This window comes from Amia ocellicauda, chromosome 7 (genome assembly GCF_036373705.1).
Source record: "Amia ocellicauda isolate fAmiCal2 chromosome 7, fAmiCal2.hap1, whole genome shotgun sequence".
Lineage (NCBI taxonomy): Eukaryota > Metazoa > Chordata > Actinopteri > Amiiformes > Amiidae > Amia > Amia ocellicauda.
Window position 1 is genome coordinate 46453412 of NC_089856.1, and position 20006 is coordinate 46473417.

General features: G+C 42.2%; 1 protein-coding gene and 1 long non-coding RNA gene across 3 annotated transcripts; one reads left to right on the forward strand and one right to left on the reverse strand.

Annotated features, from left to right (window-relative positions):
* Positions 1 to 1469: 1469 nt before the first annotated feature.
* On the forward strand, positions 1470 to 4211 carry LOC136753660 (uncharacterized). Its single transcript, XR_010817448.1, has 4 exons — positions 1470 to 1630; positions 2243 to 2274; positions 2858 to 2927; positions 3791 to 4211. It is a non-coding gene; the product is annotated as an uncharacterized LOC136753660 (long non-coding RNA).
* A 257-nt stretch (positions 4212 to 4468) lies between these two features.
* LOC136753658 (protein-serine O-palmitoleoyltransferase porcupine) lies at positions 4469 to 15232 on the reverse strand. Of its 2 annotated transcripts, XM_066709953.1 has the most exons (15): positions 15071 to 15232; positions 13622 to 13775; positions 12999 to 13191; positions 12690 to 12733; positions 12323 to 12504; positions 11714 to 11844; positions 11265 to 11285; positions 10361 to 10375; positions 10140 to 10265; positions 9500 to 9600; positions 9278 to 9354; positions 9031 to 9094; positions 8638 to 8723; positions 8162 to 8272; positions 4469 to 8046 (listed from the first exon to the last, which is right to left on the reverse strand). In XM_066709953.1, exons 2-15 carry the CDS (start codon positions 13755 to 13757, stop codon positions 7945 to 7947), a joined length of 1389 nt encoding a protein of 462 aa, XP_066566050.1. In that variant the 5' UTR covers positions 13758 to 13775; positions 15071 to 15232; the 3' UTR covers positions 4469 to 7944. The 2 variants fall into 2 exon arrangements, with proteins under 2 accessions (XP_066566050.1, XP_066566051.1); XM_066709954.1 differs by lacking the exons at positions 10361 to 10375; positions 11265 to 11285.
* Positions 15233 to 20006: the final 4774 nt, after the last annotated feature.

The following is a 20006-nucleotide window of genomic DNA, read 5'->3' on the forward strand; positions in this document are numbered from 1 at the left end:
AACTGTTGCACCTTGATCTTGAACGTCGGCTTGGATCTGTTTTGAGGTTTTCCTTGGTTCCTTCTCCACCATTCAAACAATCCTTCTCTTAATTCTTGGGTCAATTTTCCTCTTGCGGCACGTCCACGGATGTTGGCTACAGTCCCATGGGCCTTAAACTTCTTTTAGTGCTCATAGGAACATCAAGCTCTATAGAGATGGTCAGTGGCAATTCTAGAGTATGTGGGGGCCCCAGGCAAAATAATTCCTGATGGTGTTGGTATTTTGTCCCGTGAGAGCGGGGGGAGGGGGGGCGGTTCTGTTTTTTTCTTTTGTCAAATACATTGGCCGTTTGATTATAATTTTAAATGCATCAGATTGTTTTGTTTTTGTTTTTTATTTTATGGTTTTATTTGTTTTATGATTTATCTGATGCATTTTCAGTTAATTTCAATGTATTTGACCATATTGTTTATTTGTTTAATGGATGTATTTGGCAGTATTGCCCTAATCACAAGTTTATTTGATTTATTGCACATGTTTATTTGAGTTCATGTACTTTGTTTAAGTTAATCACTGTAAGATTTTAAGATTTTTTTTTTTTTTTAATCATAAGTATTTACATTTTGAATGTTTTTATTTATTGAAATGTAAAATACTTATCCTAATAAAACAGTATTTCTAACCTCCTCAGACAACTCTCTGGTTATCCTTATCTTTTCCATGTCCTGTGTGATACACAGTGACACAAAACAGCAGAGTGAGTACTTTTCTCCATTTAAACTGGCTGAATGATTGATAATGCGATTGAAGACACCTGTGATACTAACTAAAAGAGAATGGTCTGCTTGAGGTATTACTACAATACAATTATTTCATATAACTTCTAAAGGGTAGCAATAATATTGTCCAGGCCATTTTAGAACGTCTTTATAGAATAAGCAAGAATTCAGTTCTTCTCACAGTTTTTTTTGCTATGTTACACTGAAAACCAAAGACATACATGTGTGGATGACAAAAGATCTTTTAATTTCAACACTTTTCAGGGCAAATGGTGCATTATTTGAATAAAATGTTAGGGTACCAATACTTTTGGCCACGTCTGTATTTGTCGCTACAATTCTATAGGCTATAGCATTGTAGTATAAAGGATACAACAGATACTAGATATAGATACACCTATAGATGTACATGTAGATGTAAATAACTTGTATGTTCTTGTAGGTGACATAAGTTTCAAATAAGAGCAAGTACAAGCTCCATTCATTAATCCTACTCATATATCACTAAATTACAGGTGAAAGAGTTAACGGGCTGGTTGAGATATTCTACTCGCTGTGTTTTTCTGTTGTTATTTTCAAGGACAATATGCCAGCATTGCTTCAGTGCCGGCTGACAATGGGAGGATTAGTGGGTGTTGAGTGAGCTCCTGTCCGTTTCGCCTGAGCTCAGCAAAGGCAGGCCGGTGGGGGCCGCCATGGGCTCCGCTGACAGGGCTGTTTGCTTGTTCCAGCCGTTCTTTCCCGAAGGGGCCCTGGTGACGCCGGCATTGAGTGAAGCGGTCCATAAATGCGGGACGCGGCAGGGCTTGTGGCACTTCATTTTCTAAATAAAGGACTTAGGAGAGCAGCCAAAATGCCAGGAGCAAAAGGTACAGTATGGCTCGTTTAAATCAATCGAGAGTGCGGGAGTTTAAATCATTGTTTTATTTGGAATTATCAGATGATCAAAGATGTTGAACAAAAATATAGGTACAGATAACTACTGGATATTGCCCTAGTGTTTGGTATTGATTCAGGACGAATTTGTCTGCTGTGCCATAAGACTGATAGTTTATGACATGACACTGGGCTCCAGTTACCAAAGCAGGAGCTTTGCCTAAGATTTTAATACCAGGTGCTTCTTTGTCCATCAATTTTTAATTTGAACATTGTTGGTAGGCATTATATTTTGGATGCTGAACATACTGTTTCTAAACATGTTGGATCAGTATAATTTGACTATCTTTAATGAGAAACCAGGTCAAAGCTGCAACCCCTGTATCTATTTTCTTCTACTGGATCATTGTTATTTGGGACAGTATGATGTCCACATGCATATTGATCTCAAAACACCAGTAAATCACAATGTGCAGAACAGGTTTTGATTTTCTAGACACTGAAGGCTGGCCATTAAAACAAAATAATAAAAACCTTGCAAACATTATTTGGTTGACATTGACCTATTCACCCAGATACCTTATCCCTCCATTGTTGTCTTTTAGGTAACAAATCGGACAAGAAATTCACCCCCAAGGTAGGCAGTCATTAGTGTTTATGGTGTAATGAAACTGGGTCTTTGGCCATGGCCCTAATAAATTGATCAATACAACTCTCCGCAAAAAGCTGCGCTTGGTGATTTTCCATATTTTTCCTACATGACAAACTGCCCCTTTTCTGAAAGTCTTTGTAAAATGTTCTATGTGCAGAAAATCTAGAAGTCACAATTAGTCTACAGGTTTTCACTGAAATGGTCCCAGTGACTTAGTTGGAGTTTACATACAGTTGACATTCATCAGTAGTGTAATTGTACGCAACTCCGTACAAGACAGTTTCCATTGTAAATACCACGATTAGTGTTCACAATACACTACCTTCATATTTTTCTTATGCGCCATCATGGTCTTGCACAATTTTAGGGTAACATTTAGAAATTCAGAGTCCATGGCTGAAATGTGCTCGATTTTTGTCACCAGAGGACTGCATTTGGTCTTCATTAGCTCTGCACTGTGTCAAAAGGCCTGTGGTACAAAAACGTATGCAGGAACACTGCATTCTCCCCCCAATCCCTTTTCTCTCCCTCTCATTCTCCCCCCTTCCCTCCCTCTGTCCAACTACAGCAACCACAGAGCCCCAAGGATCAACCGAAGAAAGGTGATCAGAAAGGAGATGATAACAAAAAGCAAGGAGGTAAGCATTGATCAAGCATTGAAACAAAGTAGGGAGCAGTGAGGCCAGATTCCTGCAGATCAAATTAAGAAACAGAAAAATCACACATCATCTTTAAGAGTCAGCAACTGACTCAGTCTCTTATCAACCATGTTTAAGAATTCCACCAGCCCAGCATGTGACCATACATTTTAGTAATCAAAACAGTCCAACTTCAACTGATTGCAAGACCCCAGTGTGTCAGTAATTCCCTACGACTGATCGTTCAGCCTTGGTTCTCACAGAGCCCCAGTTCTGTCAGGTTTTACAATCACTTTGAACTGGAGGCAAAATGTTAATCTTAATCTGGACAAATCAAACCAATAAGTGCTTCTAGTATGCAAGAGAGAGCATGATCAGCATAAAACCAGAAGCCCCTTCATCTTGGGTTGGAGACCCTTGCCTTAAATTAAGGTAAGCAATTGCAAAGGCTCATAGGGTCTCTGTTTTTTTTATTCTAGCTGAGGTCAGATTTATTTGTTGAGACCAATTGCTTTACTTCCAAACTAATGTGTTGTCTAGGTCTTTACTCAATGGAAATGTGAGGTTGCCCATAAAATCTGCAGGATTGGGGATCTCCAGGACAAAGTGTGGGCAAATCTTAGAAAGCAATAGTATTTAAGTAAAGTGTATACTGTGTATATATACTGTACAAACCAATGAGAAATACTTGATATACAATGAGATATATTGTCAATCAGGACTGAGCAAAACTCCAAACGTAAGAGAGGGTTGGAGCAGCCAGACAGATATTGTAGTCTGCTGCCTGTTTATTAAGTGCAAACTGGTGTCTGAGCACTGTTTTTCCAGTTAAGGTATCTGTCTATATGTTTTTCCCATCGCAGGACAGCCGAAGGGAGAGAAGCAATAACTTCCAGGCCTTTGTCAAGATGGCTCTGGAGACACTACTGGGTTCCTGTCGGCGTAAACATAGGGGACCCAGGGGAAAGCAGGGCTGAGAAATTATGCCCCATTTCCATCCCTGCACCCAATCAAAAGCACCCCGCCCCCCCTCCACGCCACCGCCACAGGCCCAGGTCTCCGTCAGTCTACATCTTCCCGATTCCGCCCCTCCCTCCTGCTGGTATGAACCCCAAACATCAACATGGGCTGATCGAGCTCAGCCAATAGCAAGCCTGACTCTGCCTGCTTGGTCAATGGACAATCTAGCCCTGCCTTATCACCTGATACTCGACTCCGCCCCTTCGAACAGCCGGATTGTCTGTCCCCTGCCTGTCCTGTAAATAAAAACTATTTCATAAAGCATTCTGTTGTGTTACTTTTCATGACACCATAAGTTCATAAATACATATGTCAGCTAGAGGGTAGTTTGCAATGTAGGGATCACATTCATTACAAGATAATAAATACAAATAAAAACTACAAATGGCTTAAAAAATGTGTCAGGAAAGAATAAATAAATGGAGAAACCAGTTACTGAACAATGTCACGATCATGGTTTATGATCATTGAAAATGGTTTACAACCACAAATAAAATACCAGAAAAAAACTCAAAGCCATATCGAATACCGTAGAAGTTTTAATAGAAAAACAAAATAATCATGAAAATAATAAAAGAAACAGGCTTTATGATACTTAACAAGAAATAATAATAATCCAGGAGCAATATACATGAGACATTACCTGTTAAGACAAGCAGGATCTATGGCACAAGGAAGAGATGAGATCGGATCATACGCTACACTCACCAGCCCAAAAGGCTACAATCGCAGGTTCAGCTGTATTGCTTTTCATTGTGGTGTGCCCCAGAGGAACTGTGCAGGGGGATGGGGCTGGCTACCCTGCTGCTCCCTACATCCAGGTAGGGATGTATAAACAGGGGCTACAGGAGCAATACGGGGGAGCAGAAGACTTGGAGACATGGTGACTTTGCTGAACAAGGTGGGCTACAGCGATTGTGGAGCAGGGCCGCCCCCCATGATTGGCCATCCACACTCAGAATGAGTGAGACTGAGAGAGATCACCACTGCACTGACAGTGAGATGTAAATGATAAGGGAAAACACTCACACTTTGACAAGGTCAAAGGTCAGCGTTCCAACACTGTGTGAGATCACTTTAGATCCTGTCATTGTGTCTGTGGGCTGGTTAGCTTATTCCAATTGAATCCAACACTTAGACCCCATTCCAATTGGCATCAAGGGAATATGACAAGACGGGGACCTGGTAAGGATCGGTTCCGGGGGAAAATTAACAAGATAGAGACAGTTCCCACGCAGTCAAAGGGCCTGGGGGGTGGGGGAGTGTCTTCACTCTGCCTGAAAGACAACACAATCTTGCATTTCTCTAGGCCAAAATCACCACAGCCTGATCATGGGGTTTCACAGAAAGAAGGGCAAATACAAAACGAGGATCCCAAGGAAAAAACAGGTTAATTAGGAGGACAAGAGCACACAAGAGTTTTTGGATCTGTCCTAAGGATGTTCCCGTCCACAGGGTGCCATGTTCCAATCATCCATGAACCATGGTGCCGTCTGATTGAGCCGATATGGTGTTCCATCACTGCACCGAGGGAAATTTCCCTTATTTAGCAAAAGTCCCAGATTTTCCAAGATCCACTGTGTTGGATTTGAAACTTGTTGTAGTGCAATTGGTAAAGCAAAAAAATCACATCTGTTTGAATAGCACATTAATCCAAAAGACACTTCAACTGGGAAGAGTTAGGAGGCAAATTAGAAATGGATCTGAAATTTAATAGTAATTCCAAAGGCCTCACCGAGGTGAAGATTGCATTAGCTGAAGGTTAGCAGTCACATAAGCTACCATCACGGTTGGGATAAGTCCGTGGAAGCTGTCCATTGTATCTGTGAAGGCTAAAACTATATTCTGGCAGGACAAAACACAAGGCAAATTAGGAGACCACTATCATAACTTGGTGCTTGAACAAGCATCTTAAAGGAAAGGATCTCACATAGAAGGCATATTTGATGATCAGCAAGGACAAGGACGCATCTTGCAAACAAAGTCAAAAATAGACACTGAGAAATGCAGACAGGTTACTTCTAAAATAATAATAATAATAATAATAATAATAATAATAATAATAATACTGTTTTGTGCTGTCTGTTCTTGCTCACTGTTGCAGATTTATGTGAATATGTGTCAGCGTATGTGTAAAGCCAATACAGATACCTCTCACAAATTCCCCGTTTTACATCAGGCAGAAACTGATCAGATCTCAGTTTTCACTGGTTTACGATTAGCTTCTAGAGTCAGTTGACCAAGATAAATACAAATTAATTAATAGCTAATTTGTGTGAATGTATAAATGCCCACATTTTAGTTTTAGTTGCTTACAGTAGAGGATACTGAAGGAGAGAGTATTTTACAGACGTACACAGTAATCAAGGTGCAGTATCTAAACCAGAGCTTGTTGTGTGGGAAGACTGAAGCTGTCAGCTAAAAGTCAAGGACACCCACAATGCACGTCTTTCATCTGTAACATCTAATATTTATGTACATATATTGACACTTGAGGCCTTTAGCTGGTAGGAGGCTGACTGAATGATTGTTAGTGTGTGAGTCACCACCTGCTAAGATAAGAGGAAGCCTGTTGACTGGAGTTCAGCTGCTGAAGTATAGCAGGCATACAAAATACAAATAGATCATCCTAAGGCAAAAAGAAGGAAAACCTGGTTCCTGAAATCAAGGCTGAACTTCCGATGATGACAAACCAGACATCTGGGGACTCATGGGAACAATGTCCTGGCTTTAACTGATCTCCTACGTCTGCTGGTTTCACACCTTCACACTAGTCTTGGCATACCTAAACAAAGGCCCTAAACAAACCAAACTTCGCCCTACCCTTGAATGGCAGATTACAAACTTGAACTCTGAGTTAAAAGTAGTAGAAAGTGTCTTCTGACTAATAAAATAAACCACCATAGAGTACAGGCGTATAATCTGTAATCCACGGGTAGGTTTGGATTTGATCCAGTGCCTAAGATTAGGATGTTTAAGACTAGAGCCAATCTGCCTCAGAAAGTAGCCCCAAGTGTTATATTTTTTTTTATTTTTTTTTATTTAACAAAAACAATGACCTATTTTTTTTTGTAAACTTTAAGTAAGGGATAAACAACAGGAAGTGGAAGTAAGATAGGCTCTTAAAACCTTCCTGTCTTATTGCTGCAGTACTTCTCCTATGACAGTTATACTCTTGACTAAGAATTCTGCAGCTGAATTTGGCAGTTGGTCCTTGATTACAAAACAGTTTCCATCTAAGGCCTGCGTATCCGACAGGGGAAACAGCCAGTGATGAACTGTCAACTCAAATAACAAGTGATTCTTGAAATTATCCATTGTGGTTCTTTTTCTAACACTGTTGCTGTAGTGTTTAAGTCCTGTTAACCGTGCCACTGTTATAGCAAGGGTTACATTGGCAATACTGTTCTGCAAAATGACTGTTGTGCATCTCTCTTTTTCTGTTGCACCATTCAGCTTGTTTAGTTTCCTTGTGAAAATCCCTGTTTTTCTACAGATCGGCTCCGTTAATGAAAGCCACATTAAGGTAGGAGACCTGTAGACATAACCGACCTGAAGGTTGAAAGGGTCAAGTCACAGAAAGGTGCAGAAAAACAAAAGCGATCGTTTATAAAATGCACGCGAGGCCCCTGTTGCCAGAGCTCTTCAGTAACAGCGACCCTGGCATACAAAACCGAAAAGTAGAGATGCCACAAGCAGCGCTTGCAGAGATCAAAGTGGCTCCAGCAGATGCAGTACAGTTGTGGGAGGGCCTTGTTCTTTTTCGGAAGGAAAGATCACATGTGGAGTGCCTCACCAGCTCCAAGTATCTAAAAACATCCCAGGTGAGAAAGCAATCGCTGTCTTTGAAGTGGGCAAGACACAGTGGCCTGGGTCCAGCTTTCTCTCATGGTATTCTTTTGTAGTTCTTGTTGTGGTTATGATAGTTTTTTTTTTTGTTCTGTTTGTCTTTTATTGCTGTCTTCTCTGTCATCCTACCTCTCCTCTCCTCTGCTGCTCAGCGGATCAGACGGTAGAACACCCAGCAGCCGAAGGTCACCCAGTGGCTCGCCCAGCTCAGCTCCGACCACTTCTGTATAGTGTGGTTGGCCACATAGCCCTGTAAAAAGGGACCATAATAATAACATCATATAACAAGACAGGATCAGGGACGACTTCTACACATCTGACAGCAATGCACCCAGGACCCCATAGAGTTCACTCAGTTCACTCACCTCGTCTGTGTCCATGTCATCCACATCAGAGTCAAACAGGGAGCCCAGGTACGCCAGGTGAAAGATAGACAGGGCACTGAAAACCATATTGATCACATACACCCATATGTTCTGGTGAGAGGAAGGAGAGAGAGGGAGGCTTTTATTATGTATCTTTCTACTGTGAAAAACTGTCTTGGAAGACTGTTTGACTCTAATGTGCATTATTTATATTTTTAGTTTATTATTTGCCATGAATAATATATTGAACATTTACTGTGGAATTACTGTGAAATGGCATTTGGCAATGCAACTTAATTGAATTCCTTCATTGTGTGCAGTAATGTGAAACAGATCAGGTCAGTAAAGGGGTCTAGGCTGTCATAGGTGTTCATGTGATCTTCTTAAGCCAATCTCAACACTTCAAGCCATTTGTCTTTGGATCACCTCCAGCTTAAACTCCATTGCCGGTAGTGTTTAACCGAGTTTTTCTTTACCTTCTTATTCTGGTGATTGCAGTCTGGCGGACATCGTCGGGACAGGATGCACGCGCTGAAGATAGTGCCCAGTCTCCTGCGCAGAACTGCATAAAAAGAAGAAGCAAAGAAACAGATAAATACCAACAGCATTTCACAAACTTCCCTAGATCCACTTTCAGAATGGAAGAAAAAGAGAGAAGGCAACGGAGGCCATTAAATATGTTCAGGTGGAGAGTCGTTCTTTATTGGCAGAATCGCTTGCCCGACAACATGGCTGGTCAGATTTACTTATAAAATGTCACACAGACTCATCTGTCAGACAGGTAAAACCTTGTTCAGGATGTCCAGAACCACACTTTTGGAACTGCGAACGCTTTTGCACACGGGCTTTGGCTAAGGAGTCAGTATTACCGTGTTCCACATAGGTGATGAAGCCCAGAGACAAAAGCACAGCCCCCAGATGGAAGCTGAGACCCTAGCATAGAGAGAAAAACAAAACAGCATCAGACACGAGCACAACAAAGAGCCCATATCAACCACTGCTCATGTATCTAAGATGGCCAATTGTACCACGTACTCGTGAAGTACTGAGCCTTCAAAAAAGTGCTGATATTTGGGAGTCTACTACCTTTGCTAAGACTTGTGTGCCGATACTCACATGCAGGAGAGCGCTGGCGGTGTAGGTGACCAGGATGGCAGGAAACGTGCCGAGTCGCAATGCACTTTTGAAAACATCTGTACAAAAAGAAAACGGTGTTACGGTAAGATCCCAGGAACAGAATGAGGCAACCTGCTTCTATTGTCATCAATCTCTCTAAATACAGTCATGACACTGATCTAAGAAATTCTCACTGGACCCAAAGGTCAAGTGTCTGCTTACATGTGTTGAGCCAGCGAGACATGGGCAGATTCCAAGAGGTCACGACCTCTACCATGGACCTGGGCAGCTCCACATTCAATGGCCTGGCCACTGTCATATCCCTGCAGGCAGAATGAGACGGAGGGAGACACAAAGATGTCTGAGGTTAGTAGAGTTATCCTGGGGTGGACAGTCACCCAAACATGCACTCTGTCACCTCTTTGGTCATAAATAAACAATAACCTCAAGTGCTTCATAAACATAATTAACTATTCACATTTCACCTCATCAAATATGAACAGCTATATTTGATATTCATCCCAATTAAACAAATGATTGCATAAATGGGTTATTTTGACAGGTCCTCAGTTAACTATATATTGATAAAACCTTAAAAACTTTACTTTCTGAAGGAACTGTATTCCAAAATAAGACGCCTCTTACTGGAGAGAGTTGGATAAAAGTTAGGAAGACCTCAGCCGAACCAATAAAAGACCTAGAAGATCCCCTCTGCCTTTAGAGAGATGTCATGACCCAATTCCCCTCACAGCAAACCCATACAGTGGGGCTCCATGAAGGTGGAAGAAAGGGCTTGAAGAACTGACCGTGGCAGGCCTGATCTAGACCCACCCTCACTCCGTTGAGCACGCACACGACTCACCACTTGAGGTTGTCCTTGTCCTCTGTGAAGCCCGCTCCGGCCAGGGTGCTGGTGGTCTCACTCAGGTAGCTCACAAAGTAGTTGCTGAAGTGGAAGGAGACTGCGTTCTCGTAGGCGTGGAGCCACCTGGGGGGCACAGACAGAGTGAGAAACATCACACAAGATGCGCTTTTCACACGGCTGGAACAGAGGTGAGCATGAAATAGAGACGGTAAGCTTACCTGGCCACAGAGCCTCTGGGAAGCAGAAAAAGAAGAGAGAGAGTGGGAGAAGTTATCGAAAGGAAAAGCAAACCCCGTTTTGTGTCATCTGTGCCAGATTGTGAGATTGCGTCTGATTGGATGTCGTAGTGCAGATTTCGCTTTCTATCGCCTACTGTCATTTCTAGCAGTCTTCAATCTACAGGGTCTATTTCAATGGGACCAATTAGCTAATGTGAAGCACGCAACATGTATCTCTTTTTGTCGCTTTGTTAACCTACTGACAGAAAATAAGAATGTAAGAGCGAGCGCACATGAAGACTCGCAGATCAACAACACGAGCTGCCGATGATGCGGAGAGAATACGCGTTACTTACAGGGAACACACAGAGGAAGTGAATTTAACCGTTATAGGGCATTTGTTCCAGCTGCTGTAAATCCATACTGCCGATTGGCTATCGATCATATGCCACCGGAACGCGCCACGCCAGGAGTGGAATTATGAGCTTTCCACAAGTGTTAATACACAATGCACTTGCAAACACACCCTTTTTTAGTTTGAGACAACAAAATAGCAGATAGGATTTGCTCAATTTTGTAATTCGGCAAAAAATCTGAAATCTCTCACGTCTGCATTATGCAAATTTAGCATAGGATGTTTGGACTTTTACCGTAGGTTTACAGTGGTTCCCTATGGGTTTCACTCATAACAAAAATGCCTTTTTCACAATATTCATCACGATATACCATGGTATTCCCAGGGTCCAGTGCGGTAATGGACTGTTGAAGCTATAGGAAAACACTGCATACATATGGTAAAACCACAGTATAACCATGTTAAACAATGGTAAATGCAAATTAAAATGAACCCTTAGTATGTCCCACTAACTACACACTGTCTCTGCAGACACACATTGTCGGTTACCTGTTTTTCCGTTTCTTTTTCCTGTGGCCAAGGAGCCAGGCAGGCAGAAGGAAGCAGTGGGGAAGGAAAAGAGAGAGAGAGAGAGAGAGAGAGAGAGAGAGAGAAAAGGGGGGGGGCAGCAATCAGAGAAGAGAAATGGAAGAGGACTGAAGGATAGTACTCGGGCATGACTCCCAATTAACTAATGAATGAGTACAACAGAAATAACTCAAAAATACCTCACTTTCTGTGCATTCTGATGATGATCACATGTATAGGCCCTGACCCCAAGCCTTGTCTGTAACCCTAATCCTGTGATACTTGGCATTAACATCAGAACTCAGATTAAGTGGGTCAGCAATCCAGGTGCCGCTCTTATGTTTTCGTACAATAAAGATATGGTTTCACGCAGTAAAAGTTCCCATTACTGTGGCCTGTGACCACCTGTGTGACCCTTGACCCAGACTCACTTGCGCAGTAGGCGGTCCCCATAGATTGGAATGAAGTAGGGGAAGAGGTAGGGGGCGATGCAGTTGGAGATGATGAGGCAGATTTGACACTTAATCCAGCTGGTACAGACTTTCAGAAGCCACGCAAAACTCTGCAGCACAGGAGAGGGAGACACAAGAGCAAATACGAGCCGGGTTACTTAACACGAGAGACACGAGGCAGAAGTGTGCAATCATATTTGTACACGTGGAGATGCAGGAGGAGAGGTGGCCTATAAATTCTGATTTATAAATTAAAAAGTCTGGTCTCAGAAGTGAAAACATTTCTGTGATGTCAGCCTATGTCTAGATAAGACTAATCCTTCCTAAAAGTGTCTCAAACCACAAATCAGGAGCCAATCTGCAAGGAATTTAAACAAACACACAGGGTTTTATCACGCAACAATCATTACCACAATCAGCTGGGTGCAGGATTATGCAATTCAGATATAAATGAAACACTTGACACCCAAGTAGGAGGTTCCACAAAACAAACATGCAAACATGGGTTAACAAACCTCCTGCTTGGATTTCACATAAGGATGTTTGTAAGAAGCATAAACAACAAGAACGTTTTCCTGAAGGACTCACCAGCTTGCGGCTCTCAATGGCCTCCTTGTAGCTGTTGAAACTGATCCAGGGTCCGAAGATAACTGTGCCCACGAAGTAGATATAGCCCATGAACTCCACGGGCGAGGGTACAGTGGGCACTGTACCGCGGTCCAGGTCAAAGGCCAGAGAAATTGCCTTCATAGCCACGACCATCTGGGAGCCTGGAGGACAAAACACAGGGCACAATCTTCCGTGAAAAAGCTGCAGCGTTTTAAACAGTCCTCGGCGTTCAGCTTTCATTTCTCAAGAACCATTGCAGTACAGGTTAGACTAAGACCAGCTAGATACTGTTTGCACTCAAGCACTTTTGCTTTCACTGTAGATTTCTTGGATGGATAATTTTTACCTCTCATTTTGTGCCAGGTAGCGGTGTCCATCATATGCAGCTCTCTGGAATGAAGAATTAAAAACAAAAGATACAAATCACAAAAAGCATTCGTATAAACAACGCTATAGACTTCCACACCCTGTGATAATGAACCCAGTCCATACTGATAACTGGTTATTGCACTGAATCACTGAAGTATTGTGCAGTGCAACTTTAGCCTCAACAAGGCTATAGACAGTGTGCCACTTATGAAAGAAACTAAGGCTCAGACTGTTCAATGTTTTTCACTGCGCCCTTGCCCTCCTGCCCTCTGGCCCCTTGCCGTACCCCATCAGCAGGTAGATGAGGATTGTGACCGACAGGAAGGTGCCGCGGTTGTTGGAGTGGCGGCACAGGAAGAGGATGAGGTAGCAGAGGAGGCTGAGCAGGACGACCCAGACCATGTGCAGCTCAAAGAACAGGTAGAGGGAGTAAAAGCCACCGACCACTGTGATCAGGTGCTTCAGATAGGAAGGCAGGCCTGGGGATGAGAGGGCAACGAAAGACACGCAGTGAAAATGCGGTTAATTCAGACCCTGCAGAGAAGTCAATTTTTGGGGTCTCTGACTGCAGGCTGCATCCCATGTCTCACATCAAGTCCCAGACACATATGCTACGATTGTTTCTTTCTAAAACCAAAGTACGTCATTCTGACAACAGACACAAAGCCATCGAGAATCAATCGAGTATAAAATCTGGTAGCAGGATCGTAAGAGTACAAGACACAACGGTGGACATATACTGAGAAAACAATATCACTTAGTTAGTATTTTGTCTAGTTTCATATTGTACTTTATGTAAGCCAGACAAAAAACTAAAGACAATCACATGAATTGAAACTTAGTACGGCACACGATATAAAGGTCAAAATACTAAATACAGCGGTGTACATTACAGACAGAGGTACATACCTAGTCTCCATAGGAGGCGGCATGCCAGGCAGATGACCAGAAGCTGCCACACCTGCTCCAGGCCCTGCTGGGCAGTGGGCAGCAGGCAGCCCTCCGCCAACTCCTGGAAGAACTCCTGGCGACTGAACGCTGGCATCGTGCCACCCCCGTTTCCCTGGCAAGACAAAACCATAACCATAAGCATAACCAACTACGCTTTGTCTCATCTCCAAAGGGGCTGATTAGAAATCGCAGAGTGTATTTGTGAGTGTTTTATTGTGAATACAGATATTGCGGCAATTAACTCAAAACATTTAGGGGAGTAAATGAAGAATTGTATATTTCAAGTTTGCGTTAGTCTATATTTTATTATTATTAATAATTTCTTATATACTCGATGAAGCACAACGTTGAAAATGCAACTGGTCGTCATTAAGTAGCAATTATTAAAATATTTGTGTTTACACATGTGAGGGTCATGTTCAAATACATTTGCTATTCAGTGTTTTTTTGACAGTGGTGTCAGATAGACTACAGATCCCATAATGCACCGAGGCGCCTACCAAGCATTTATGAAACCTGCGGCAATGCTGCACACGCTGCTATATTGCTCCCTCTGCGGAAGAAAATTGACCATAGATGCAAGGAGACCCGAGTATTGACATGCCTGGATCAGAGGAATTTGGGGTTATGGTAGAATAATACAAAAACTAAACTATTAAAGCGCCATCATGTATTTTACGTAAACATTTACGTAAATCTCGTCAGTGGATTCATTTGTTTCCTTACGATCAGCAGGCACTGAGGGGGACGTTCAGCACGGAACCGAAACGAAAATGCACCAGCAACCTCCGTAAATCAAATCAGCATGTTAAGGAGGCGCAGGGCAGCTAGTTATTGAATGGAGCAGGCGGGAGAGACTGAGCCATTAACGATAGCCATGCCTTGCACACATGTCACATACAGATGCACTACCATCGCCAAGCGAATCAATGCCCCCCTGTCCTCCCGTCACCATGCTATTCTGCCCCCTATATCCAGGCTCCTACAGCGCTCCATACACAACATGCACTGACATGCAATAACTGCAGCACAATAATGCATCACTTTGAAGGGTAGCGCTTCATGCAGTATTAATAATGGTCCATCCGTTCATGCATTTGACAAGCCTTGGGTTGCACGAGCATTGAATCAAGTCGGATTAAGATTTAGATTTATTACCGCATATCTACTGGCGATTTACATTAATCTGGATGGTTACAGCTACACTAATACGATCATTTTTGAACAATAATGGAACAGTAAAACGTTTCAAAACTGCACTATAGACCGCAGTCTGATTTCCTACATCAAATCCACCTTAAATATATCTGTTTATGATATATTCAACCACCGCATTCCTGGGATCGGTGCTGTATCCCTGGAATGGGAAACAGCACCGCATTTCTGCGCGTCCAACTCGGCGCTCACCCGAGTCTGGGAGCCGATCCCTGGGGTGCTGGGTCTGTGCCGATTCCCCTCAAAGATCCCGATGCGGGTTTTTAATCTCCGTGGAGATGCCCCTAATGTCGTATTCCCATTGTTGTCAGCCGCGGACCCGTCGCTGCTGCCATTCCTTCACAGCAGAGGATCAATGGGGACGTGGAATCCAATCAGTGACGCCGGCAGCCGAGGCTCAGCCAATAGGATTGGGAAACCGTGCGGATAGCCAATGAGCGCGCTGGAAAGATAGCGCCGGCCTATCGGAAATCTGGAAAGGGGAATGATACCGCCTACATGGCCATGTTATCCAATCAGGTCGATCTTTGAAACGAAGGTACTCAATAGATATTGTAGGCGTACAATGCGGAAGTGTCTCTGTCTTTCTCACTATCCATCCTTGCAGTGCTCCGTCCTCACACTTACGGACAGAAACGGATACAACATGACTTAAGTATCTACCAAGTTGATTATTAGAAAACTAAGCTTTTTATTTTGCTTCTCACCACTTTGTATTTTCAGATGAACGTTTTTGTTTACCAAGCGGATGCTAAAGGTATTTCAGTGCAATGTGGAAATGTGCGTGAAAAAGGCACATTTATGTAACATTACATTTTCCCCAGCAAAGCAGATCTCCACATGTACACTTAAGGGCGCAGAGGTCTCCAGCAGCTCGGGCTCGGGCGCCACTTCAATACCCATCTTGACTGGCGCTTAATGTACCATGCAAGTGTCAGTCTCGGCTCGGCGCACTTACACACTCCTGCCAATTAAGCACCGACACACTAGCTGATATGCGGTACAGTTTTGTTATTTTAATTAACTTTCACCTCCATCGGATTGAAGCATTATATATAATGTATATAATTAATTAATTACGGTTACGGTTACAATTCTGTTTCACTCATCTAAACACCCAGGTCGCAGGCTGCACATGAACCAGTTAACATTTTTCCACATCATTTAAAAGCTACTAAAATTGAGATTTTTGCTGAAAATGCAAAATAAAAATATAAATATGTCCTACATCTTCACGGACATGAAGCAAATTAAACAGTGGGGGAAAAAAGTATTTGATCCCCTGCTGATTTTGTACGTTTGCCCACTGACAAAGAAATGATCAGTCTATAATTTTAATGGTAGGTGTATTTTAACAGTGAGAGACAGAATAACAACAAAAAAATCCAGAAAAATGCATTTCAAAAAAGTTATACATTGATTTGCATGTTAATGAGGGAAATAAGTATTTGACCCCTTCGACTTAGTACTTGGTGGCAAAACCCTTGTTGGCAATCACAGAGGTCAGACGTTTCTTGTAGTTGGCCACCAGGTTTGCACACATCTCAGGAGGGATTTTGTCCCACTCCTCTTTGCAGATCCTCTCCAAGTCATTAAGGTTGCGAGGCTGACGTTTGGCAACTCGAACCTTCAGCTCCCTCCACAGATTTTCTATGGGATTAAGGTCTGGAGACTGGCTAGGCCACTCCAGGACCTTAATGTGCTTCTTCTTGAGCCACTCCTTTGTTGCCTTGGCTGTGTGTTTTGGGTCATTGTCATCCTGGAATACCCATCCACGACCCATTTTCAATGCCCTGGCTGAGGGAAGGAGGTTCTCACCCAAGATTTGACGGTACATGGCCCCGTCCATTGTCCCTTTGATGCGGTGCAGTTGTCCTGTCCCCTTAGCAGAAAAACACCCCCAAAGCATAATGTTTCCACCTCCATGTTTGACGGTGGGGATGGTGTTCTTGGGGTCATTCCTCCTCCTCGAAACACGGCGAGTTGAGTTGATGCCAAAGAGCTCGATTTTGGTTTCATCTGACCACAACACTTTTACCCAGTTCTCCTCTGAATCATTCAGATGTTCATTGGCAAACTTCAGACGGGCCTGTACATGTGCTTTCTTGAGCAGGGGGACCTTGCGGGCGCTGCAGGATTTCAGTCCTTCACGGCGTAGTATGTTACCAATTGTTTTCTTGGTGACTATGGTACCAGCTGCCTTGAGATCATTAACAAGATCCTCCCGTGTAGTTCTGGGCTGATTCCTCACCGTTCTCATGATCATTGAAACTCCACGAGGTGAGATCTTGCATGGAGCCCCAGACCGAGGGAGACTGACAGTTATTTTGTGTTTCTTCCATTTGCGAATAATCGCACTAACTGTTGTCACCTTCTCACCAAGCTGCTTGGCGATGGTCTTGTAGCCCATTCCAGCCTTGTAGGTTTGTAGGATTGTAGGTCTACAATCTTGTCCCTGACATCCTTGGACAGCTCTTTGGTCTTGGCCATGGTGGAGAGTTTGGAATCTGATTGATTGATTGCTTCTGTGGACAGGTGTCTTTTATACAGGTAACGAGCTGAGATTAGGAGAGTCCCTTTAAGAGAGTGCTCCTAATCTCAGCTCGTTACCTGTATAAAAGACACCTGGGATAGGGGATCAAATACTTATTTCCCTCATTAACATGCAAATCAATTTATACCTTTTTTGAAATGCGTTTTTCTGGATTTTTTTGTTGTTATTCTGTATCTCACTGTTAAAATACACCTACCGTTAAAATTATAGACTGATCATTTCTTTGTCAGTGGGCAAACGTACAAAATCAGCATGGACTGTGGATGAAGCCTCATACTCATACCTAATGGTATAAAATATAAGAGCGATACAAAGTGCAAAATAAAGTTTATGGTAATTTGTGTTTATTTTTGTTGTCTGTTTATTAACCTGCGAAGGGCGCTATACAAAACACAACCGATTATTTGATTATTTGCTGCAATTCGAGAACGTTGCAGAGGCCATTCAGCCTATCAGCACCAGGGACAGCTGTTGTCCTGGTGGGTGAGTCCGTGTGGTATGTCAGTGGAAACAGACTGTCACGGGTTATTTAAACAGAAACGGGTGACTAATTTGCAGCTGCGAATCAAAGTGAAAGCACACGCACATGCAGTCAGAGAGCATAATTATGATAGCTGCACATTAATGAACAGTAAAGTTAACGAAGGAGAAAAGTCTTTATTAAAAAAAGTAGCTAAATGGCACAACGTCAGATCATACAAAACGCAAATCCAAAGACAGTATATGCTGAGACACATCAATCATTCTCGCACGTATTTCACAATAAGTGAGTTGTTGATATATATATATATATATATATATTAATCAAATTGAATAATTCTCACTGATTTACATTGCACGTTGCAACGTAGTCGTAGTCTCCTCTGTTCCAGGGTGAAAAGGTTCAGGTCCTCAGTCTCTCAGTAGGACATTCCCTTCAGACCTGGAATAAGTCTGGTTGCTCTCCTCTGAACTGCCTCTAGAGCAGCGATATCTTTCTTGAAGTGTGGAGCCCAGAACTGTCCACAGTATCCAGATGAGCTCTAACTAGCGCATTGTACAGTCTGAACATCACTGCCCTTGTTCTAAACTCTACATTGTTTGTATAGGGAAAGTGAGGAGTCCACATAGACTCCTAGGTCTTTCTGATGCTTTACTTGTATGTTATATTCCTCCCATAGTGTAATTATAGTGGACATTTTTATTACCTGCATGTATTACCTTGCACTTGTCCACATTGAATTTCATCTGCTAGGTGTCGGCCCATAACTGAATATTATCTAAGTCCCTCTGAATAGCCTGTGGTGCTGAGATTGTATCTGCTGAGCCACCTATTTTGGTATCATCTGAAATTTGACAAGTTTGCTAACTATCCCAGAGTCCAAATCATTAATATAGATTAGAAAAAGCAAAGGCCCTAGTACTGATCCCTGTGGAACTCCACTAACAACCTCACTCCAGTTAGAAGCGACTTTTGTATCAACATAATATATCAATCGTTTAATAATCTACAGTAAATATTTACATTACCCTGAATGCCTACAGCTTCCAATTTGAGGATCAGTCTTTGGTGTGGAACCTTATCAAAAGCTTTTTGAAAATCTTATATCATATCATATGCTTCACATGATCTACAGCTGCAGTTGCATGTTCAAAAAACGAATAAATTAGTAAGACATGATCTGCCTCGTCTAAACCCATGTTGACTATCTCCAAGAATATGGTTTTCGTTAAGATGCTCCTCTATTTTCTGTCTAATCATTTTCTCCAACATTTTACAGGTGATGCAGGTGAGACTGATTGGTCTGTAATTTCCTGGCTCAGTTTTGTCCCCTTTCTTGTGGATTGGTATGACATTTGCTGTCTTCCAGTCAGTGGGCACATTCCCTGTTCTAAGTGTCATTTGGAATATTTTAGTTACCGGCCTATAATTTCCCTAATTTATTAACTAAATATACCATCTGGCCCAAGTGATTTGTTTGTTTTTAATTCTGCTAGTCCCTTTAATACCTCCTGCTCATGTATCCTAATCTGTTTTAGAGTTTGACTGGACTAATTGTTAATCTGTGGCATGCTATCATTTTTTTATTTTGTAAAAATACTAATTTTGAACATTTGCCACATCATGTTTGTTTTTTAAGATACTGCAATTTTTAGCCTTTATCTGTTTCACTTCCTCCTTTATTGGGCTCTTGCTGTTGTAATATTGAAAAATGCTCCTTGCATTACTTTTAGCTCCAAGAGCTATGTTTCTTTCTATTTCCCTCTTTGCTTTGATCTCTCTCTCTCTCAACATCTCTTTACAGTTCTATATATTCTATGTATTTTGTTTCGTCTCCATCCCTTTTGTATGCGCTATACAACAGTTTATTTCTCTTGATATGTTTATGCATATTCCTATTAAACCATTTTGGTCTAGTAGTATATTTTTGAAATATAACCATCAGTTTTCAACTGAATCTGTAAGACCTCTTCCCTACACCAGGATTTCAACAACCTGTTGAACTCTGTCTGTCTCTCTGGCCTGGCACATGGTACTGGTGGTATTTTGGTATAAAAAAATATATTACATTTAAATTTTTGCACCCTGCTCAT